This window comes from Phyllobates terribilis, unplaced genomic scaffold (genome assembly GCF_046119375.1).
Source record: "Phyllobates terribilis strain yellow unplaced genomic scaffold, ASM4611937v1 Scaffold_9__5_contigs__length_417890890, whole genome shotgun sequence".
Taxonomy (NCBI): Eukaryota; Metazoa; Chordata; class Amphibia; order Anura; family Dendrobatidae; genus Phyllobates; species Phyllobates terribilis.
The window spans coordinates 108359187-108381459 of record NW_027362769.1 but is presented as its reverse complement, the minus strand read 5'-3'; the positions used below and the strand labels follow the sequence as shown (position 1 = coordinate 108381459).

Here is a 22273-nt window from a genome sequence, read left to right as displayed (position 1 = left end):
TTAACATAATGATCCCCGATCCCCCCCAAAAAAATATGTTCTACGGAAGACAGGCTGCAAATAAACTAGCGAAATGACAACTGTCATCAGCCCCTGCCGTCTAATTGTGAGATTCATCCTATAAGGCATTTCATTACACCGCAAACGATTTATATCCTGTCAACGTTCCCCATAAAGCCTTCGGATTCAATGTATCGAGCGGGAGGAATTTTAAAAAGAATTCCATTTTACGTAAGGGAGGGAGGAACATAAAAGGCCGTTTCCTCTTCTTTGAAATTATTACCAGTTTACGAGACTGTAACCACATTACACCGGAATGAACATCTACGCAACGAACGGAAAATGAAAAATTCTCATTTCACGCTTGTTTTTTCCCCCCATTTTCCAGGTCATTCATACCTGTAGCTGCACATTAAATGAACTCAGATCCTCGGCTTTCTTTTCCAAGGATTGCACCCACACTTTCCTCTTCTGCCGGCACCTGGAAGCGGCAGCGCGGTTCCGTTCTAAAAACTTCCTCCTCTTTTCATCTGGGTCATCGCTCGCTGCTTTCCTCCGACGCCCCCCTCCTGTGCTTTGAGTTTGTGGTGCGGGGGGAGCTGGAGACGCCTGCAACAAAACAAGGACAAAGTTGTTTGGCGTCTGGTTCATTTGTATATACAACTTTTCCCTTCTGCATTGCATCAAAACGCTCCCCCCCCCCCCCAAAAAAAAAAAAGGAAAATGTAAGCATTAAACAACAGAGGCAACAGCTGGTGAAGCAATCTCCCAGAACAGCCTTCTGTTCAGGAGATGTTGAGGAGGTGCAGAGAGCAAGAGTGGAAAATTGCTCCTTTACTGCAGGCAGACAGCGTGTGCGATTTCAAACATCGTAAAGCAACGATAACACATGGCACTCACATTTATGTAGAATGTAAGCACGTGTCACGCAGGCACCGGCACATGGAAAACACAAGAATTAAAGGGAATCTGTCAGCAGGTTTTTGCTATGTAATCTGAGACCACCATGATATGGTGGCTGAGACCCTGATTCCAGCGATGTGTCACTTACTGGGCTGTGATTTGCTGTTTTAATAAAATCAGTGTTTTATCAGTAGGATATTATCACTACAGGACTAGGTGTCTCAAGCCTCCTAGTCCAACCACGCCCCCAGTGCAAGTAGAGTGTACACAGAAAGCAGCCAATCCAGTGGTGTGGGCGGGGTTATACACAGCTCAGCATTCAGAGCTCTCCTAGATATGCAGCAGAGAAAACTGTGATTCTATCATAACTGCTGCACCCAGTAAACTAAGAGACACATCTTTGGAATCAGGGTCTCTGTCCCTACCTCATGCTGTTGTCAGATTACAAAGCAAAAACCTGCTGACAGATTCCCTTTAAGAAAATCCTCACCAAAGTCAGGACTATTAGGCTATGTTCACACATCTTGGTTTTTTAAGCGTTATTTTTCTGCAGCAAAACCTGATCTCTCGCCAGGAGGGTGTTCAGGATTTTTCTTACTTTTTTGCTCGTTTTTTGGTGCGTTTTTTTCATAATTTTTTTCACTGTCCTTTTGTCTAGAACGTAAAGTTCAGTGAAAAAAAAATCTCATTCTGGTTTTGGCACAAAAAAAAAACGCTGAAAAATCTGACACCTGCGCTTTTTTTTTTAGAGTTTTTTTTTCCACCACCCATTACTTCCAATGGGTGAAACAATGCTGAAAAAACGCTGAAAGAAGGGACATGCTCTATTTTGCAAAAAAACATGCAAAGCACAAAATACCGAACAAAAAAAAAACACCATGATGTGTGCATGAGATTTCTGGAATCTCATAGACTTTGCTGGTACTGCAAAAGGCAGCTGAAAATTTGCATTAAAAAAACGCATCAAAAAAAGCATGTGTGAACACAGCCTAACCCCTTCCTGCCAAAGCCAGTCTAAGCCATATATTTTTTTCCAATTCCACATTTTTTAAAGCCAAAATGTTATAATGTGACATGTCAGATTTATTGTGTTAATAACTCGAGAATGCTTCTGCCTATCCCAGTGATCCTGAGTCCTTGACACATTGTAGTTTATATTAGTGGAAAATATCTGTGGCTATTAATGAAAATATCTGAACATTTTTACCAAAATTTGGAAAATTTCACCACTTTCAAACTTTTAATTTTTACGCCCTTCAAATAAATAGTCATGGCACTCAAAATAGTGAGTAAATAACATCTACCACATGTCCACTTTATGTCAGTATCACGTTTCAAACATCTTTTTGTTATTGTTAGTATGTTAGAATTGTTAAAAAGTTTAACAGCAATTTTTCATTCTTTTTTTAATTCAATTTACAAACCTTGTTTTATTAGGGGCCACATCAAGTTTGAATGGACTTTGAGGGGCCTATATTAAAATAAAAAAAACAAAAAACAAAAAAAAAAAACCCCCACACCAAACAAGAATCCACTTTAAAAACTGCACCACTCAAGGGTATTCCAAATTTAGCACAATTTGTTAACCCTTCAGGTTTTTCACAATAATTAATGCATAATGGAAGGAAGAGAAGACCTTTAAATTTTTTTTTTCAATTTTAAAATCCTGCATTTTAGTTTTTCTTATTTTTACAAGGGGAAACAGGAGAAAACCGACCCAAACAATTTCTCATACAATTTTCCCGGAGTACGCAGATATAATATATTTTGTAAAAAATGTAGGGTATTATATTACATATATATATATATATATATATATATATATATATATATATATATATATATATATATATATATATATATATATATATATATATATATACACATACATATACACACATTTTTTTTTTCTTTTTGCATTGCCATGTTTTGATACATATAACTTCTCTATTTTTTTTTTTGTGGACAGGATAGGGCTTGCTTTTTGAGGGTCGAGTTGATTTTTTATTTTGGTACCTCTTTGCAGTACATTGGATTTTTTGATCGCTTTTCATTCCAATTTTTCTGAAGAAGAATTAACAAAAAAAAAAGCAATTCACAAATCGTTCACTGTTCGGTAAAAAAGTGTTAAGACCGCTTTATTCAATTTTATATAGGTTTTTATTACGGTTTTGCTATTTTTGCACACTAGGAACAAAACTGGAGAAAAAAAAAGATCTATGCATCGCTGTATTCTGAGAGCTATAACTTTTTTATGTTTCTGCAGAAAAAGTCAAATTTTTTCTCTTTACACATGACTTTTTGTTCGTGTTTTACTCCACTTTTTGTGTGGTAGTATGATAGGGAAAAAAACAACAACAGTGTTTTGCTGTGTTTCTTAACCTTTTATCTAATAGTGTCTACTGTAAGGGTTAAATAACGTGACAGTTTTATAGCCCGTATCTTTCCGGACACGGCAATACCAAATATGTGTATGTTTTCATTTTTTTTAACATAAAAAATAAGTTTTTATTGGCAAAATATTTTTTGATGTTCTTTATTTTATGTTTTGTTTATTTTTTTTAATGTTTTTACAATTTTTATTTTTTACATAGTCCTTTTTCGGGACTTGAAAGTGTTATAATGTGATCATTATAACAATTCCTGCAATTAAAAGGAAAAATTATTTGTGCAATTGGGTTTCATTAAAAATGTTGCACCGTTGGGCTTTTACAGGCTCTTTGTTTCCCTGCACATAGAACTTTGATGTGGTCTGTGGTCAGAAAAAGACAGACAAAACCGTTACTCCCCATCAGATCATCATAGCGGATGGACTGATGGATTCTCAGTTAACTCATTCCGCAGCCATCAATAGACAGTGAGAAACAAAGACTAAAATGCAAACAGTGCAAAGTGTTTAATTAGATCCAATTGCAAAAATGATTTTTAGCCCCGGATACATGCCTTTAATTAAAAAAAACAAAACAAAAAAAAACAACAAATGCCATCAAAAGTGGACAACCCCTTTAAAATAATTCTAACAATGTTGACAAATGTTTGGTAAAATAAAGTATGTCCTTGATATTTGGAAGCTGCAGGACTGCTAGATGTTAAAGCTAAGGCAGAACTATGCGGTGGCGATGTACGTACCGGTGTTTCGGTGGTTGACGTGGCAGGCTGCTGTAGTGACTGCGGTTGAGCTTCCTCCTTTGCAGTCGCACTCGTCTGCCCCTTGGTGGTTTCACCATTTGTTACCTGAGGATGCTGCTGGGTCAGGGCAGCTTTAAGTCTCTATAAAAAAAAAATAGGAAAAACTTTCACTTATCAACCAAACTGTTAAAACCTAAAAGAAATCTGTCAGTAGGATCAAACCTCCTGAGCCGTCTATATGGGCATGTAGGTCATAGAAAGTTGAGTAAAATTATATCTTGGTATCTGCGATCCGATGACTTATTCAAGACATATTTATATATTATGTGGATGAGGTGTTAAGATCTACGGGCCGGACATAGATCTCCCTGAGAATCTGACTCTAGAGCTTGTTTTAAATGAAAGGAGGCGTTACCAGTGTGAGACATGTAGATCAGGAGAGCAGACTGTCAGTCATTACATGACTCACACTGGTAACTCCCCCTTTTATTTACAATAAGATCTGGATTCGGATTCTCAGGGAGATCCATGTTCGACCCATAGATCTTAACAGCTCATTTACATATTAAGAAAAATGTGTCTTTCTCTGGAATAAGACATCAGATCACAGATATCAAGTTATCATTTTACTCAACTTTCTATAATCTGAATGCCCATAAAGACAGCTTAGGAAGGTAGATCTAACTCCGTTTCCCTTTAAATGAATGCCTGTATGAAAAAAAACAAACCATGTATTAGGATATTTGATCATAAATACAAATTATCGCTGATTGATACTGCTTTTATCTATATCTCTGTTCATACTAATGTCATGGCCTCCAGTTCTACCAGCACCATAACAAGTCCAGTATTTTAGCTGCAGGGGTGCGGTCACAACATATCACTGCTGCAGCCAATCACTGAGCTCAGCAGCTCCACTGATGTTGACAAACCCAGTAATTGGCTGCAGAATTGTCATTTTTAGGTTGCTTCACTTTCACTAAAATTGCAATAAAAAGCAATCAAAATGTCATGGGTACCCCAAAATGGTACCATTAAAAATTACAGCTTAGCACACACAAAAAAAAAAAAAATTCTTCACACGTGTCCATTGATGAAAAAATAAAAAAAGCTATGGGTGTCAGAAAATGGTGACACAAACCAACATTTAAAAAAAAAAAAAAAGAAGGGGTTGTCCGGTTCAAATGGATCACTCTGCAGACTTATGAACCCCCCAGGAAAGCACTGTGCCCTCCAGGGTTTCGCAGGTTTCTGAGCTGGGACTGGAGGGTATGTATGCGTTATACATACCCCCAGCCAGAGCCCGTCCAGTCGGCGCAGCCTCAATCCATACACTTGTATGGAGCGAGGCCACGCCCAATGGACGGGAGTATGTACAACTCATATATACCCTCTGGTCCTGGCTCAGAAACTGGTGAATCCCCGCAGTGCGTGCGCTGGGGGGATTCATAAGTCTGCAGTCACTCAGAGTGACTGCAGACTTATCAGTTTGGACCGGACAACCCCTTTAACAAAGCTCAGAATTTTTTTTAAAGTCGTTAAAATAATACAAACTATACAAGTTTGGTATGGCCAAAATCATTCTAAACTAGTCATTTTCATGACCCAACGAACGCCGTAAAAACAAAACACATAAAAAAACTTTGATGGCACTGCATTTCAGAACACTTGGAACTTTACTTTGTTTTTCGGTATATTATATGGTAAAATTAATGGTGCCATTCAAAAGTACAACTTGATCAGCAAAAATAAGCCCTCATAAGGGTATATCAAAGGAAAAATAAAAACTTAGGGCTCTTGGAAAAATTGGAGGAAAAAAAAGAAAGAAAATTAACTGCACCCTTAAAGGGGTGGGCAACGCTACGCGTTTGGCTTACCTGCAGTTGTCGGTCACATTTACGTTTAAATTGCAAAGATTTTTTGAAAAAAAACACAAAACCCCCAGACCTGAAAGTCAATGTTTGTATAGGAGGAGACCTGCCTTCATCTGTGCTTGTACCGAGGTCCCAGAGAAGGCTAAGAGGATTTTTCCCTGGTCTTTGGCTATTATTGTGGGTTTGCTCTCAGGTTAAGCATTTGTCAGTGACCTCTCGTTATTTCCATGAGCTGACATGCAGAGTTCCCAAGTTATGGGGGGGTGGGGGGATTCATCTTTTAAATGGCCATTAAGTCTATGTGTTGTAGCTAGCCATGCACTAATGTAGGTCATCCTCATCTCCAAATTAATCTCACTATGCCAATTAAGGTGATGATTTCATCAAGTTGTAGAGAATTAATTATGGCTTTCGAAATTTTAATGCATTCACCTATATGTGTGTGTCGCATAGGGAATAGTAGTGCCAGGTGGGCTCAGACTAATTTGCAAGAAGAAAAAAAGCATTAAAAATATACTGATAATCTGGCCATGCCGATAGTTGTATTGCCAAATAAATCCATGTTCCTGTGTACAAAAACCCCAAAATTTGCTGCAATTTTTCTGCACCCACCAAAATACACAATAGCAATCTGCTCTGATAATAATATTTTTGCTGTTTTTTCATGTATTCCCCCATCCCACATTTTTATGGGTTTTTGGTGCAGATTGAAACAGCAATTTTTAATGCATTTTTCCTAGTTCAGAAAAGTGGGATTCTGCACTTAAAGGGAATCTGTCAGCACGATTTTGCAATCCCATCTGAGAGCAGCCCTATGTAGGCAAAGAGAAGCTGAATCCAATGATGTATCACTTTGTTTACTGGGTGCAGCAGTTCTGACACAATCTGAGTTTTTAGATGTTGCATGAAGCAGAGCTGAGGAAGCTAACTTCACTCATACTAGGCTCTGTATATACAATATCCATAGACAGTGAGCAACCTATCACAGGAGGGGGCGTGTCAGACTAGCATGTATGCGCTGCTGTGTCCCAGCAATGATAAGCTCCTGGTGCTAATACAATCATTGCAAGCAAACAAAACCACAGAGCTCTCTAAGAGAGACATCGCTGAAATCAATGTTTTAACCCCTACCTTATGCGGTCTTCAGATTACATAGCAAAAAACTGCTGACCGATTCCCCTTAAAAAATTAAAAAATCAACTGCATTTCAACCATGCATTTTCTTAGGCTCCCCGAAAAAAAATCTAGAGGAAAAAGAAAACGCACCAAAACCCGCACATCTTTAAATGCCCAATGGCCACGATTTTTCGTGAAATCACATCCTCTTTGCTTGAACTGTTAATGGGGTGTCCAGGCTTGGGGTCCAAGTCTGCAGTCACTTTATGTGTCTGCAGATTTGTGAATCCTCCCAGCGGTCAGCGTGCATTGTTAGTATACTCCGGTGTCGGCGGGAGCGTCACTGCAAGTATGCTATTTGCATAGATGTAGTCACATGCCTACTAGACGTGCGCGGCTTCGCTCAATACAAGTGAATTGTAAGGTATATTTTGGCATGTAGGAAGAAAATAGGAATTTCAACAGAAACACAGGAAGCAAAAAATAGTAAAAAGAAAAGCGATCACAAAGAAAAAGAACATTTTGACCTAAATCTTGACCCTAAGCCCTATTTCACATTTACTAGAAAGAGCTGATAGCCCACACTGATATTCATTACTGGACAAACAAAATATTGCTTCTGTATTATTAAAAATTAAATTACCCAGACACTGGAATCAGCCAAAGCCAGGGCCTACATTGTAGGCATATTTGTGGACAGGTACAAAATATACCAGAAATGCAATTAGATATAATCAGTAGACTAAGGAGGAAACTAGAGAATCAATGGAGAAAAGAAATTCTACTTAAAGAAGCTTTAGGTCAAGGTCACACAACCGTTTTTTCGCTCATCTGAGAAAATTGGGCCAATTATGCAAATCACACTCTGATCAGAGCGTGATCTGATTTTCTTGGTTGAGAAGATGTAAAAAAAAGAAAAAATCTCCATCTTCCCCATTCTTACAGTCCGTGGAAATCGGACTGCATTCAGATGTCATCCAAGTGTAGTCAATTTTTTTTCTAAGCACTCAATGACTTGCATAGCCGACTGGGATCTGATAATAGGATGCAACTCGGCCATGCAGTGATTTTTTTCCTCAGACCAACTCAGTCCGAAGAAAAAAAACTGGACATGTGCACAGCCCCCTTGCATTACATTGGTCCAAGTGCGATCCGATGTTTAATCGAATCGCACTCGGACCAAAAATACGGTCGTCTGCACAAGCGCTAATACAGTCCTGTTCATCGTTATTGGCACCCATGAAGTACATAATGTGGAATATCTCCTGAAAAAATGAATCAAGTGAAACAGTTTTTTGTATAGCGCCCTCGTGTTAAATACAAAAGAGCAAATGATAAACAATAATTTAGAGCAAAAAACAATTGGAGGGAAAAATAGAAAAACCTAAAGCTTGCTGTGTCACTGGTATTGGCACACTTTACATTAATTTAGTATGGAAACACATTTTGACTCGCCTGTGGTAAACCACAACAGAGATTCACCTGTGATTGTCGGTGCCCATGTGACATGAATTAGCCAATGAATGATGACTTCACTGTTTTAAAAAGCCACATGGTAGGCCCCGTTCCTTTGTCACAATGGTGAAGACAAAAGGAGCTGTCTGAGGACATCAGAACTGCTATTATTAGCAAACACAAGACTTCCAAAGGGTATAAAGCCATCTCCAAAGACCTTGGTATCACAGTTTCAATAGTGTGCAATGTTACTAAGAAGTTTGCAAAGCATGGAACAGTCAAGAATCTCCCTGGACTTGGGGGGAAATAGGAAAATTGACAAGAGATGTCTACGAAGGTTGGTGCGAATGGTCGAAAAAACACCACGTCAAACATCCAAGACCTAAAGGCCAACCTGGAACAGACTGGGGTCATGGTTCCAGAGCTTTATGAGCAAAGGCCAAGGAAAAAACCATTGCTGAAGAAAAGACATAAAAAAGAATGGCTAATCTTTGCCAAAGAATACCTTGATAAACCACAATCCTTCTGGAAAAATGTTCTGTGGACAGATGAAACAAAAATAGAGCTTTTTGGCAATGCAAAGCAACAGTTTGTTTACAGATGGCACAATAAAGCTTATAAGGAAAAGAATACCTTACCAACAATTAAGCATGGTGGAGGACCCATGATGCTGTTGGGTTGCCTTGCTGCATCTGGTACTTGGGAGGCCTTGGCTGTATCACAGGAATCATGAAATCAGAGAATTATCAAGAGATTTTAGAGTGAAATGTCCTAACCAGTGTAAGAAAACTTGGTTTGAGTTGAAGATCATGGGTCCTTCAGCTTCAGCAAGACAATGACCCAAAGCACACATCCAAAAGTACACAGGAATGGTTGAAAAATAAAAAATGGAGTGTTTTAAAATGATCAGCAATGAGTCCTGACCTCAATCCCATTGAAAATCTTTGGGGTGAGCTGAAATCTGCAATTGGGAAAAAGAACTCTGCAAGCATTCAAGAGCTTGAACAAACTGCAAAGGAAGAGTGGGAGAAAATTCCAGCTGGGAAGTGCAAGAAGCTTATAGATGACTACAAGAAACGTTTGGAGGCTGTCAGCAATGCCAAAGGGTGTGCAACCAAGTATTAATTAGGGGTGCCTTTATTGCTGCACATGCTGGTTATTCTGTTTCTTCTTTGAAATTGCAACATGGAAGTTGAAAAACAATGTTTTCTTGTTGTATTACTTTGGACCACTAATTAAAAAATCCTGAGGATATAACTTTGGTAGATTTCCATTTATTTCTGAAGATATTGTACAGTCTATGAAACAAATGAAGGGGTGCCAATAATGGTGAGCAGCACTGTACCTAGCAATTGAAGGGAATCTTTCAGTAAGATCAAACCCTCACCACACACACAAACCACATGTGTGGAAATTCAGGTCTTTGAAAAGTAAATCCATTGACACCTTTATATCTTCTATTTGTTACTGCATTGCAGAGTAATTATTTTAATTCACATGCAAATAAGGTGTAAAGTCCTCTAGGCATGGCAAAGCACTTACATAGCCACTTCCTTTTTGGTTGTTTCCCCACCCAGCACCAGCCTCTTTAGCTTGACTGACAGCTCACTGTCTGCGTGACGTCAGGTGCCAGGCAAGAACACCAGACATCAAGCTAAAGAGGCTGGTTTTCAACATGGCAACGACAGGCCACAGATTGCTGGTGCTACTGTGAGCAGCCTGCATGGCCTAAACGTGCTACCATGGCCTGCAGCATCTCTGGACTTGTCTCCCATCGAGTGCATCTGGGATGTCATTGATCGGCAATTGTAAAGAGAGCTGCCAGCAGTGGATCTTGATGATTTGCTGCCCAAGTGCATTCAGGGTGGCAGAACCTTCCTCAGACAACCATTAATAACCTCACTGATATCAGCCAAGGCTGTAAGTGCGGGGATTTCTTTACGTGACGCTCATACTCGATACTGAATAAATCAAGATGTTATTAAAACGTTGCTTCCATGTTTTCTCCATCTGCATCTCAGTGGCATGCCTATCCATCCTGTGATTTTCAGAATTCCACAACTTTTCCCTCTTGGTTTTGCAATTTCAATGTTGAGGAGTGTATTTTACCACACAAGTGAGACCTACACGCCGGCTGTGGTTTGAACATGGCCTTAGTAATTCCACAAAAACCCCAAAATATTGCCTGAAAAATAAACTGGAGTTCAGTTACCATTCACGTAGGCCTAGTGAAAAGATACATAAAAAATCATTATGTTGAAGAATGACTGCAGGGCGAGTCGGTAATCGCATGCAAAGGAAACAGCAGCCATGATTTCTCATCATCTCCTTGTGTGCCCGGACCACTCAGCACATGCCGTATGGTCTCGCAGACATGAGCTATATGTCACAGTCTCGCACCGTTTAAGAGAACTGATTAGGTGTGACTTAGCACTGGAGGGCAAAACGGAGAATAGGATTTCCCCCCCTAAAGATTTGTTAAATTAAATAAACGTACACAATGAGATTTGTTTAATCCTTACACCCCTCCGGTGCAATATGTTGCTGGGCCCATTGGGAACAGTTGAGGGTTAATGGTGCTTACAAAACTGTGCGTACCGTTTAATACAAGCACAAGCATGACTATAGAGGAGGGGGCTTCATTTTATTCACAAACTGTTCTTTGCTCAACAGACCCGGCAATAAGTTGTATTGATAAAATGAAGAAAAGTACGCGATATACAGGCGTGGGCGATCCTCGATCATATATTGTGGCACGTTGGCCCTCGATCATGCGGGAAATGATACAGGCACCATATCCATTCTTGCTTTATTCCATAGCTATGGTCAGAAAGCAGCCATATATCCATCCAGAGGCGTCACTACGGTCGATGGCATCAGACATGCTGTCGACACCGGCTATCCGAGGGAGCAAGGTTTCAGGATGATGGATCACAATATTCTTGCCTTTAGGAGATAAGTGGCACCAGGAGTCTGGCAGCTGCTTTTTACCCCTTCTAAAGCAGGGCTGCACCACGTATATAATATAGCCATTACATTACAAAAATAAAAGCAGCAGTTTTGCATGCAAAAATGGGTACAAAGTCCCCAAAGAAATCACTAAAACCTCTTAAAAATAAATTTTAAAAAATGGGGGCAGCGCTCCAAAGTCGGATTTTAATCAACCGATGCAACGTTTCGGCTCAAAGCATGCTTGAGAAAGGCTCTGTTATTTTGAGCCGAAACATTTCATTGGTTGATTAAAGGGGTATTCTAAAGTTATATAATTGCTTTAATTAGTTAGACAGCATGAAAATAAGCAGGTTAACTTTACTTTTTCTATCTGCTGTCATTCTCCTGCAACAACAGCTTTTATCTCACATAGTGTACAGCTGGATTCTATTGTGCTCGGTCCAGAGCCTGGCCGAGAGAGAACAGTAATTACATTGCAGGACAGGGGTTAACTCTTATTATCACAGTCACCTCTGTCCATTGGTTTCTTTACAGCAGTTAGCTGCTTAACTCTCTCCTCCTCAATCTTGGCTCCTGACAAGCTGCTGCTATAAATCTTGAAAAATCACCAGCCCTGCAGCATTCAGAACAGGTCTCCTAATCAAGGCTCTTGGCTCCCATCTGAAGCGGTGTGCTTGTTCAAATGCCCTGCTATGTATAAATACAGTGATAGCAGTGTACACTCCAGAATAAACCACTGATAGCTGAATGTGTTACAGCAGAACTTGTGCTTAGATTTATAGTTCTAATACTACAATTCTGCTACTCTCCAGAACTCTCACTCAAGGAGGAGAGCCCACCCCCAGAAACCAGGAAGTAAGGAGACTGCAGATCTCTGAGCTGCTGGAGAGACGACTTGAGATAATCTCTTTAAAATACATTTTCTCACCAACTGACTTTAGAGTGTTGCCCCCATTTTTTGGATTAGTAATTAAATTAGATATCTAACGCTATGTCTACATCTCCATCAGGGTATATTCACAAAAATGTTTTTTTTTTTTTTTAAACTGAACCTTGGGTTTACCAGGGTCCTGCAAATTTTTTTGCTCAACTCTAGTTTTGTGGGTTTTTCCCATACATATTTTGGCATGGAATACAAAATCTTTGCGTACAACTCTGATCGCTGCAATCATATCCTTGGGAACTTATTATGTAGATTCCAACTTATTAGTTAAAACACCATAAACATCTTGGCAGAGCCCAACCAACCCCAGTGTACATCTTTTAGGTTCGTTGTGCAGAGGCTCCGGAACCAAGATTTAAGATTTATATATATTTATAGAAATCAGGTCGTGGATGTGAACAGAGCCTTAAAGCGGTATTCCCATCGCTAAGATCCTATCCCAATATGTAGTAGTAGTAATAATAAAAATATTAGCAAATACCTCCAATTAGAAATATTGCTTAGTTCTCCTGATTCGCTATGTTGCTTACCCCATGTGCAGGGCACTGGAGTAGCTAAGGTATCCATGGTTACGACCAATAACAGATAACTGTCACTATATGAGTGGTCATAACCATGGATACCTAAGCTACTGCAATGCCCTGCACATGGGGTAAGTTACAGTTAATTAGAAGTACTATTCTACATTTCTAATTGGAGGCATTTGCTAATATTATTATTATTACACCTACTACATATTGGGATCGGACCTCTGAGATGGGAATACCCCTTTAAGTGTACGGCCACAATGGAAATATTCCAGGAGATAGATATAGAGGTCTAGACTGTATTATTAAAATTTTAAGGAAGACAAAATGTAGACCCTGATATTGGGCATATTCCCTTCCGGCAATGTTTTGCATTTATTGTGGCTGACTATAGGGTGACGACACAACACACAGTGTCTGGCAGACAGTAGATGCAGCACTTTGCGTAGCTGTCTTGGACATTAACCCTCTATATCTCTGTACCCATGGGATATGGCATATGGCAAATACCATCCGGGCAACATGCACCATCGTCCATATGGGATAATCTGGCTTGGTGGATACATCGGGGGATGCTTGTCTGGTTTTATTTCAATGTGTATACAGGAATGGGAACGCTACACCCAAGCAATGTTCCCACCTTTAGGAAACAACCCACTGTATATACCGTATACTGATAAAATGCTTTCTCGTTAGCATTCATACAAGGAGAATTTGGTTCGTTGTGCATTAAGTACCCTTGAAAACAAACCCGCTCAGACATCTGTCAAAATTTGGTAGGATTAGGTCGCTCCATCATCGGCGTACAGAAACCAGGTAATATTCTCCAGGAACAGCACAAGAAAAAGTCAGATCCATATTTCATATCTGCCACAAAGGCTCATCAGGGTAATAACCCTCCTTCTCCTGGGTGTTATCCCACCATCTGCTGCTCTATTACTTATCTTTATTTTGCAACTAATTAACAGCATAATCTTCTAAATTCAGCAAGTTAATTATCATTATTGTGGTCTTTGCAGCATCATCAGTCCTCATGAAGTCTTGTCTCTCCTCCCCCAGAGGACAAGGGGGAAAATGAAGTAGGCTGGGAACGGGGTCTGTTTCGAGGGGGGTTCATTAGGTGTTTGCTGATGAGCGTGGCATGCGGAGAGGCAGGTCAGGAGAATTCTGCTGAACACGAGCTTCCATGCCGGGCTCAACCAGCTTCATACGGCTTTCTGAATAGTTGCCAACCTGCCCTCTGTCAGCTCGCCCCCTGCAGTAAGCCTACTGGAGTCACACTGTGTGAAACGAGAACTCGCAGTTTGTCACCGAAGTCTTTACATGGTGGATCCCACAGGGCAGAGCTTCATTTAATGCTCTTCTGATTGTTCTTCCATTCCTTCCAGAGCAATCTCCAATATAAAAAGTCAAGATGTGCACTTACCGTCCCTAACCGGAAAATGACACGCATGACGCATGGGATTATATCAGTGTTTTCTTCCAACTGACGCTCCGACGGGTTGTCGTGAATTACAGAGTCCCTACAGAAGACCTGACCTTAGATCGATGGTCACCATCACAGCTAACAGCTAATAGGATTAACAGAGCGAAGCCTCGGAGGACCTGAGCCCACTTCAGCCTAACCACAACATGTAGTAATAATTAACAAAAGCTATACTTCCTCACAACGTAAAATTTTTCTTTAAAAAAAAAAAAAATTGTATAATTTTCCTTTCATACAAAGCCTGTACAAAGGCATGGTCTTGTTGCCCATGTCCGTCACAAGTTAAAAAAGAAGATTTTTTTTTAACCATTTACCAGCACTATAGGTGCTAGAACTTCCTTTCCTTCCCAGCCTGCATTGTGCCAGTCATTGTCCAATGGTTTGCCTGCCCCAATCTGAAATCCCGCCCTCTCTGTTATGCCTACAGGCAGTTCAACAGACAGAAAAGCAGGAACAGAAAATGACAAAAACGCCCTCCTGCCTCCATCGTTCCTGTCTGTGAGAAAGAAGACTATGCATGAGGCTAGGACTTTACAGAGGCACGGTCATGTTACAATTGATCGTCATAAGAACTCAATGTTTCTCTACGGCAGAATTAAAAATTCAGAATAAAGGGGTTTTCTGGTTTTGGAAAACTTCTTCGACACAGTTTGTTGCAAGAAAAAGAACAAACCCGAGTTTATTCACCCTCCCCAGGTCCGGTGTTGACTTTGCACCACTGTTCCCAGTGTCTGCAGCACTGACTTCACATTGACAGTGCTGCAGCTTATAACTGAGCTTAGCAGGTCTGCTGAGCTGGTGGGCATGAGCCGCTGAGGTCACTCATTGGCTGCAGAACTGTCGATGTGACGCCAACACCGCAGACAATAACTGACATCGGAAGCAGAGTTGGAGTTTTTAGGCAAACTGCAGCGGAAAAAAAGGGTTTTTCTGAAACCCCTTTAATATAATAAGTATTCTGACATGACCACATTCAGCTTACAGAAGTAATGCATCCCTAGCCTAAGGAAAAGAATCCATACGCGCACAGGAACATAGTCTACTACATTATTGTGCCCATCTGAAAACATGCCCATCCAAAAAGGAGCGCAAACAGAGCCCAAAGTTTCAAATTTTGGACTCCGTTCCGCCTTATTCAAATCAGCGGCTCCATCAGGGGCACATAGGAATCACATTTGTACTCGGTTTCGCCTTGTTTTATTCAATGGCTCCATCAGGGACACATAGAAATCACTTTTTTGAGGGGGATTCAGAAAGAAGCCCCCGACACAGACTTGAATGCACTTCAAATCACAGTATGATCAGGCCATAAGATAATTTAAGAACAATATAGATAGTGGAGCAGTTACCAGTTTTGCCTCTGACTGAACAGGTGGTGGAGATGGAGGGCCTGGAATCCCTGGGATGGTAGGCACCACGGTGACAGGTCGGACAATCTATGAAAGAGTAGAACAGATAATTGATAACTTATAATACTTCTAACAGCTACAAAATGACGTCCATTAGAAATTAGTGCATGCGTAGAGCTTTCAATGAAGGCGGCTAATGGATGAGCCTGGTCACATGCCCATCCATCAGTAGCCATGTTCAGACACGTGTGCCCACTTTGAAGTTTGCTAAAAAGGCAGCATGAACAAATGGGCAAAAGTTTCACAAAAGTAACTAACAACTACATAAAGGTAAATTGTACATAACTGTGTCTCCAACACATTTGTTAAAGGACTAGCACAAGCAAAGTGTACCATCTTAAAAGAGGCAGGCACAGAAGCTTTCTCCACCTCATCACCCACAGAAAAGACGACTGTGGGTAATCGCCAGTTTCCCAGTAGAATGGGTAAGATCAGAGATGAGTCAGATCTTGGATGTTCAACTGTTTAGATCACAACAAACAGAAGGCGTTCGCTTTGTTCTCCTAACACCAGTGACAGCTAGTAAAATGGAAATACAATGGTGGAATTTATTTTTTTTTGTTTTGCATTAACTCTCTGCAAAACAAATGAGATGAATGCTATATGTACCCCAGAATGGTGCTATTAAATTATGCGGCTCATTTGCCCCGCCGTATACAATAATGACCCGACAATGATAGCCTGGGATGTAGGGCGATAACCACCTTGTGACGCTGATACGATGGATGAACCTCATAGTGTCAGCACATGGTAACCTGGTGAATGCTGCTATGCTAGGACACTGAAAAAGTAATATTTGAATCTATATTGATTTGCAAAGCTAAGATATGTGCTTAATTTTGGCTAAAAATAGGGTAAAAAAAATTAAGAAAAATTATTACACTTCATTACCAAGAAAAAGTAAATCAAAAGATGATAAAAGTTTATCTAAAGATTTTGTTAAAATTATATTATTTTGAATTTAATGTGCAAATGCAGAGTTTGGCCACTAGGGGGTGAGCTTTACAAACAAAAATGGAAAGCAAATAGGATCTGAAAGGCAATGTACAGAAAGAAAGATTTGGGGGGGGATGAACTGGCGTCAGTGAAGCATCAGCGATTGTACTCGGTATAATAAAAAAAAAAAACCCACATAGACTGGAGCATTAGACTCACTATGATATGCACTGCGATATAGGGGCAGAGCAATTTCATTAAGGCCTTAACCGGATCCCTTAGATACAGGACAGCAGTGGCTCCTGACAAACCCCACTGACATACAGTGAAATGGTATCACGTATGTGCCACGGGGCCTCCTAACACTGGCCTCAGTGCAGACTAATGTGTATATAAGGTGGAGTTCACATCCGTTTCAGAACGCTCCAGTAAATATAAGATGAAAAGCTGATGCACTATAAAACTGATCCGTCCACATAGATTTCAATGATGTAACAAGCGGATCCAGCTGCAATCAGTTGTCTCTGCACAAGTATAAGATCAGCCCCTGAGGGATGGTGATCAGTGGAAGCAGGACTTGACTTGGGCCTGGTTCACACCACCGTTATGTAATCTCTCAGAGCTCCACGTTTTTATATTGTAACCAAAAAAAAAAAAAGATGTTGTAAAACTGATCTGCAGATTGCCTCTTCAGAGAAGAAGAGGACGAGAACTCTAGCGCCACCTATTGGAAGCAGCAATCCTAAAAGTCAATATCAGCCCTTTAAAGAGCCTTGTCCCATGACTTAGAATAAAACCCAAACCAGAATCTCAAATTGCAGACATGGTGTTTCGGGGTACTGCCCTTCCTCAGTGCAAAGCATGAGATCTGGTGTGGCTAGGTGAGAGGCTCTGTGAGGCGCTGTACAGACACATGACCGCCGCAGCGATGAAGCGCTGTACAGACACATGACCGCTGCAGCGATGAGGAGCTGTACAGACACATGACCGCTGCAGCGATGAGGAGCTGTACAGACACATGACCGCTGCAGCGATGAGGAGCTGTACAGACACATGACCGCTGCAGCGATGAGGAGCTGTACAGACACATGACCGCTGCAGCGATGAGGAGCTGTACAGACACATGACCGCTGCAGCGATGAGGAGCTGTACAGACACATGACCGCTGCAGCGATGAAGCGCTGTACAGACACATGACCGCTGCAGCGATGAGGAGCTGTACAGACACATGACCGCTGCAGCGATGAGGAGCTGTACAGACACATGACCGCTGCAGCGATGAGGAGCTGTACAGACACATGACCGCTGCAGCGATGAGGAGCTGTACAGACACATGACCGCTGCAGCGATGAGGAGCTGTACAGACACATGACCGCTGCAGCGATGAGGCGCTGTACAGACACATGACCGCTGCAGCGATGAAGCGCTGTACAGACACATGACCGCTGCAGCGATGAGGAGCTGTACAGACACATGACCGCTGCAGCGATGAGGAGCTGTACAGACACATGACCGCTGCAGCGATGAGGAGCTGTACAGACACATGACCGCTGCAGCGATGAGGAGCTGTACAGACACATGACCGCTGCAGCGATGAGGCGCTGTACAGACACATGACCGCTGCAGCGATGAGGCGCTGTACAGACACATGACCGCTGCAGCGATGAAGCGCTGTACAGACACATGACCGCTGCAGCGATGAAGCGCTGTACAGACACATGACCGCTGCAGCGATGAGGCGCTGTACAGACACATGACCGCTGCAGCGATGAGGCGCTGTACAGACACATGACCGCTGCAGTGATGAGGCGCTGTACAGACACATGACCGCTGCAGGGAGCAGGCGCTGTACAGACACATGACCGCTGCAGCGATGAGGCGCTGTACAGACACATGACCGCTGCAGCGATGAGGCGCTGTACAGACACATGACCACCGCAGTGATGAGGAGCTGTACAGACACATGACCGCTGCAGTGATGAGGCGCTGTACAGACACATGACCGCTGCAGTGATGAGGCGCTGTACAGACACATGACCGCTGCAGTGATGAGGCGCTGTACAGACACATGACCGCTGCAGTGATGAGGCGCTGTACAGACACATGACCGCTGCAGTGATGAGGCGCTGTACACACACATGACCGCTGCAGGGATGAGGCGCTGTACAGACACACACATGACCGCTGCAGGGAGCAGGCGCTGTACAGACACATGACTGCTGCAGTGATGAGGCGCTGTACAGACACACACATTACCGCTGCAGCGATGAGGCGCTGTACAGACACACACATTACCGCTGCAGCGATGAGGCGCTGTATAGACACACACATGACCGCTGCAGCGATGAGGCGCTGTACAGACACATGACCGCTGCAGCGATGAGGCGCTGTACAGACACATGACCGCTGCAGCGATGAGGAGCTGTACAGACACATGACCGCTGCAGCGATGAGGCGCTGTACAGACACATGACCGCTGCAGTGATGAGGCGCTGTACAGACACACATGACCGATGCAGCGATGAGGCGCTGTACAGACACATGACCGCTGCAGTGATGAGGCGCTGTACAGACACACATGACCGCTGCAGCGATGAGGCGCTGTACAGACACATGACCGCTGCAGTGATGAGGCGCTGTACAGACACATGACTGCTGCAGCGATGAGGCGCTGTACAGACACATGACCGCTGCAGTGATGAGGCGCTGTACAGACACATGACTGCTGCAGTGATGAGGCGCTGTACAGACACATGACCGCTGCAGCGATGAGGCGCTGTACAGACACATGACCGCTGCAGCGATGAGGCGCTGTACAGACACATGACCGCTGCAGCGATGAGGCGCTGTACAGACACATGACTGCTGCAGTGATGAGGCGCTGTATAGAGACATGACCGCTGCAGCGATGAGGCGCTGTACAGACACATGACCGCTGCAGCGATGAGGCGCTGTCTGCAGACACATACAGTGATTTCAGACTTTTATCCCAAGCTTGGAAAGCTTCTTTAATTAGGTCAATCCTGGTGTACTACTTCCCTGGGCAGAGCACCGATGAAGGTCCAACCGGATTTATTGCCCATGATCGTCTTGCTCATGGGGGGTTGCAGAGCCCTGATGGTGGCATCACCTGTGTGATGGATGTCAATCATGCCCCCCCCCCCCTTGGGATGACTAAAGGATCTGAGGCAGGAGCGGTCTGGGTGAATGAAGGCTCGGCAGGACTAGTAATTCATGTAATCCCAGTGACAGCACTATGTGCATGTTCACACCAATGCAGCAAGAAAGAAGCACAAGAAGCATTTCCATTAGGCAGTTTCTAATCTTGCACAAGTCAGGAGTGAGAATGCACGGTGTGATGGACACAAGGGAGATGAGAGAATACAGAGACGATCTATCTACACACCAGGAGACCTCACACATACAGACTTACTGGGACTGGAGCAGGTATGTGGACACTGGAATTTGTGATTGAGGCAGGAATAGCGACAGGCATGGTTTGTCCATTAGGTAGATGCAACAATAGAGGAAAAGGAGCTGGAACTGGTCTGAGGATAGAAAAAAGCAGGGATCGAATCTTAAAAAGACAAGTCAACCACAGACTTGGCTATTGCGAGAGTTTGGGTGCATTAGCAAGAGAAATAAAAGTGAACATTTGTGAAGTTAAAAGCTGGAGAAAACATAAAAATCTGCTTTTGTTACGGAGTTTAGGAGCTTTCCTGACAGCACCCCGTGCCCTAGTTATGTCTATCCAGTTGGTGCTGATGTGTATACCCCCCGCTGCCATCATACAGACCTCTCTGTATCCTGCTCCATTCCTGATATTAGAATGTCGGCCTATGACACCTCGTGTACGGGAGATAACAGGAGCGGAATCAGGGGCCGCCGGGGGCCACGTGCAGGATTAACTAGTGAGGTATAAGGGGCTGGACACAAGGTAGATTCATATCAGCCCAAACTGCTGATGTCAGGGGGTCCGGCCATCTGTCGTGTACATTGTCCCCGACTCTACCGACAGATGATGTTAGATTTAGAAGCACGATCCTTGTGCTCCCAGGAAAGATGAGGAACTGTACGGGGGCGTCTGACAGCGACTTTCTCCCCATTAGAAACACACGAACGCTCAGCCAGGAATGGAGGAATAACTGTTGGCGTTGGCCAATAGATGGCATGAATGGGCACCTTAATACATGTGTGGGCACCTTAGTTCTTGTAAATGGACACTGTGGTACCTGTGCATGAGCTAGTTTAGTTCCCGTGTATCGGCAACTTAGCTCCCGTGTATCGGCAACTTAGCTCCCGTGTATCGGCAACTTAGCTCTCGAGTACAGGCACCTTAGCTCCTGTGTATGGCACATTAGGTTCCCGAGTATCGGCACCTTAGCTCCCGAGTATAGGCACCTTAGCTCCTGAGTATCGCACATTAGTTCCCGTTTTTGGGCACCTTTAGCTCATTAAGTTCAGGTCAAAGTAAATTTTTCAATTTTGCCCAGGATTTAATTTTAATTATGCTGTATAGTGGATACAGAATATTTGGTTGGTAAAGAAAACCTAATGCCAGCTCACAAGTTCTGCGTAATACAGAAATGTAGCTGTGCAGCCTTCTAAGGGAACGTGTCATGTGAGTCACACAGCGCGTATTAAAGGCAGAAACCGGCTCCGTTATTGCAGCGGTATGTTTTACTCTGAAATGCGGCAGTGTTATAGAGAAAACATGCTATAAGACAGCAGCCGGGACGAGGTGACTAGGAGGACTAGTCCCAGAGGCAAGCACTTCAGACTAGATCATACAGGTCTACAATAATGGATCTTTCTGACTTAAATGCATTTTTAGCAATTTGCTTTAGTAAAAAATTATGCTCCGTTTGCCTTCTATAACCTGTTTTGTGCTGTCTATGGTTGTCCGCAGAATGGGTTAAATGAGAATCCTTCAGTGAGCTTTTCTATCAGTCTCTTGACTGATTTATGACCGCAGCTCACACCAAAGGGATTCAAGAAGCCTGTAACAGCCAAACCGTGCAACATTTGTAGTGAAACCCAATTGCAAAAAATGATTTTTAGCCCTGAATACATGCACTTAAGTAAAAAAAATAAAATATAAAATTGTTCCCAGAAATGGACGACCCCTTTAAATATTACTGCCATTATTCATATTACAAAAATATGATTCTGGGTCATCCCATTTACTTATGTAACCTTAACCTAAGCAATCTCATAAGGGTCCTCGTTGTGGAGGAAGAAAGTTATATGGGGTTATTTTATTATACTCATCCAATTACACTAATCTGATGTGAATACATTAAAGGGGTTATCCAGGACATTTTTTCTCTTTACTATGGGCTTTAGAACTAACATGCAGGTAATTGCTAACAACCTGCCTGTTGTGCCCGGCGCCAAACTCTGCCAGCACAGAGAGGTCAAGTCGACAGAGCAGCGGCTTCTCTTCCACTTTGCGGTGTTGACAGGGTGTGACTGTCGAATGACTTCAAAGTCATTCTGATTGACTGCTGGCTCCCTGCAGTTAAGCAATGGGGAGCTGGCTG

General features: G+C 42.5%; 1 protein-coding gene across 4 annotated transcripts in view; it reads right to left on the bottom strand.

The window, feature by feature from the left end:
- The window catches only part of ATF2 (activating transcription factor 2), a 99563-nt gene that overhangs the window by 38374 nt on the left and 38916 nt on the right, over nucleotides 1–22273 (bottom strand). For all 4 annotated transcript variants that reach the window (XM_073646894.1, XM_073646897.1, XM_073646896.1 and 1 more), the window contains 4 exons: nucleotides 20164–20278; nucleotides 15735–15821; nucleotides 4033–4173; nucleotides 400–609 (listed from right to left, as the gene is read on the bottom strand). In XM_073646894.1, the coding sequence (XP_073502995.1) occupies nucleotides 400–609; nucleotides 4033–4173; nucleotides 15735–15821; nucleotides 20164–20278 (553 nt within the window). The remainder of the gene's footprint in view (nucleotides 1–399; nucleotides 610–4032; nucleotides 4174–15734; nucleotides 15822–20163; nucleotides 20279–22273) is intronic.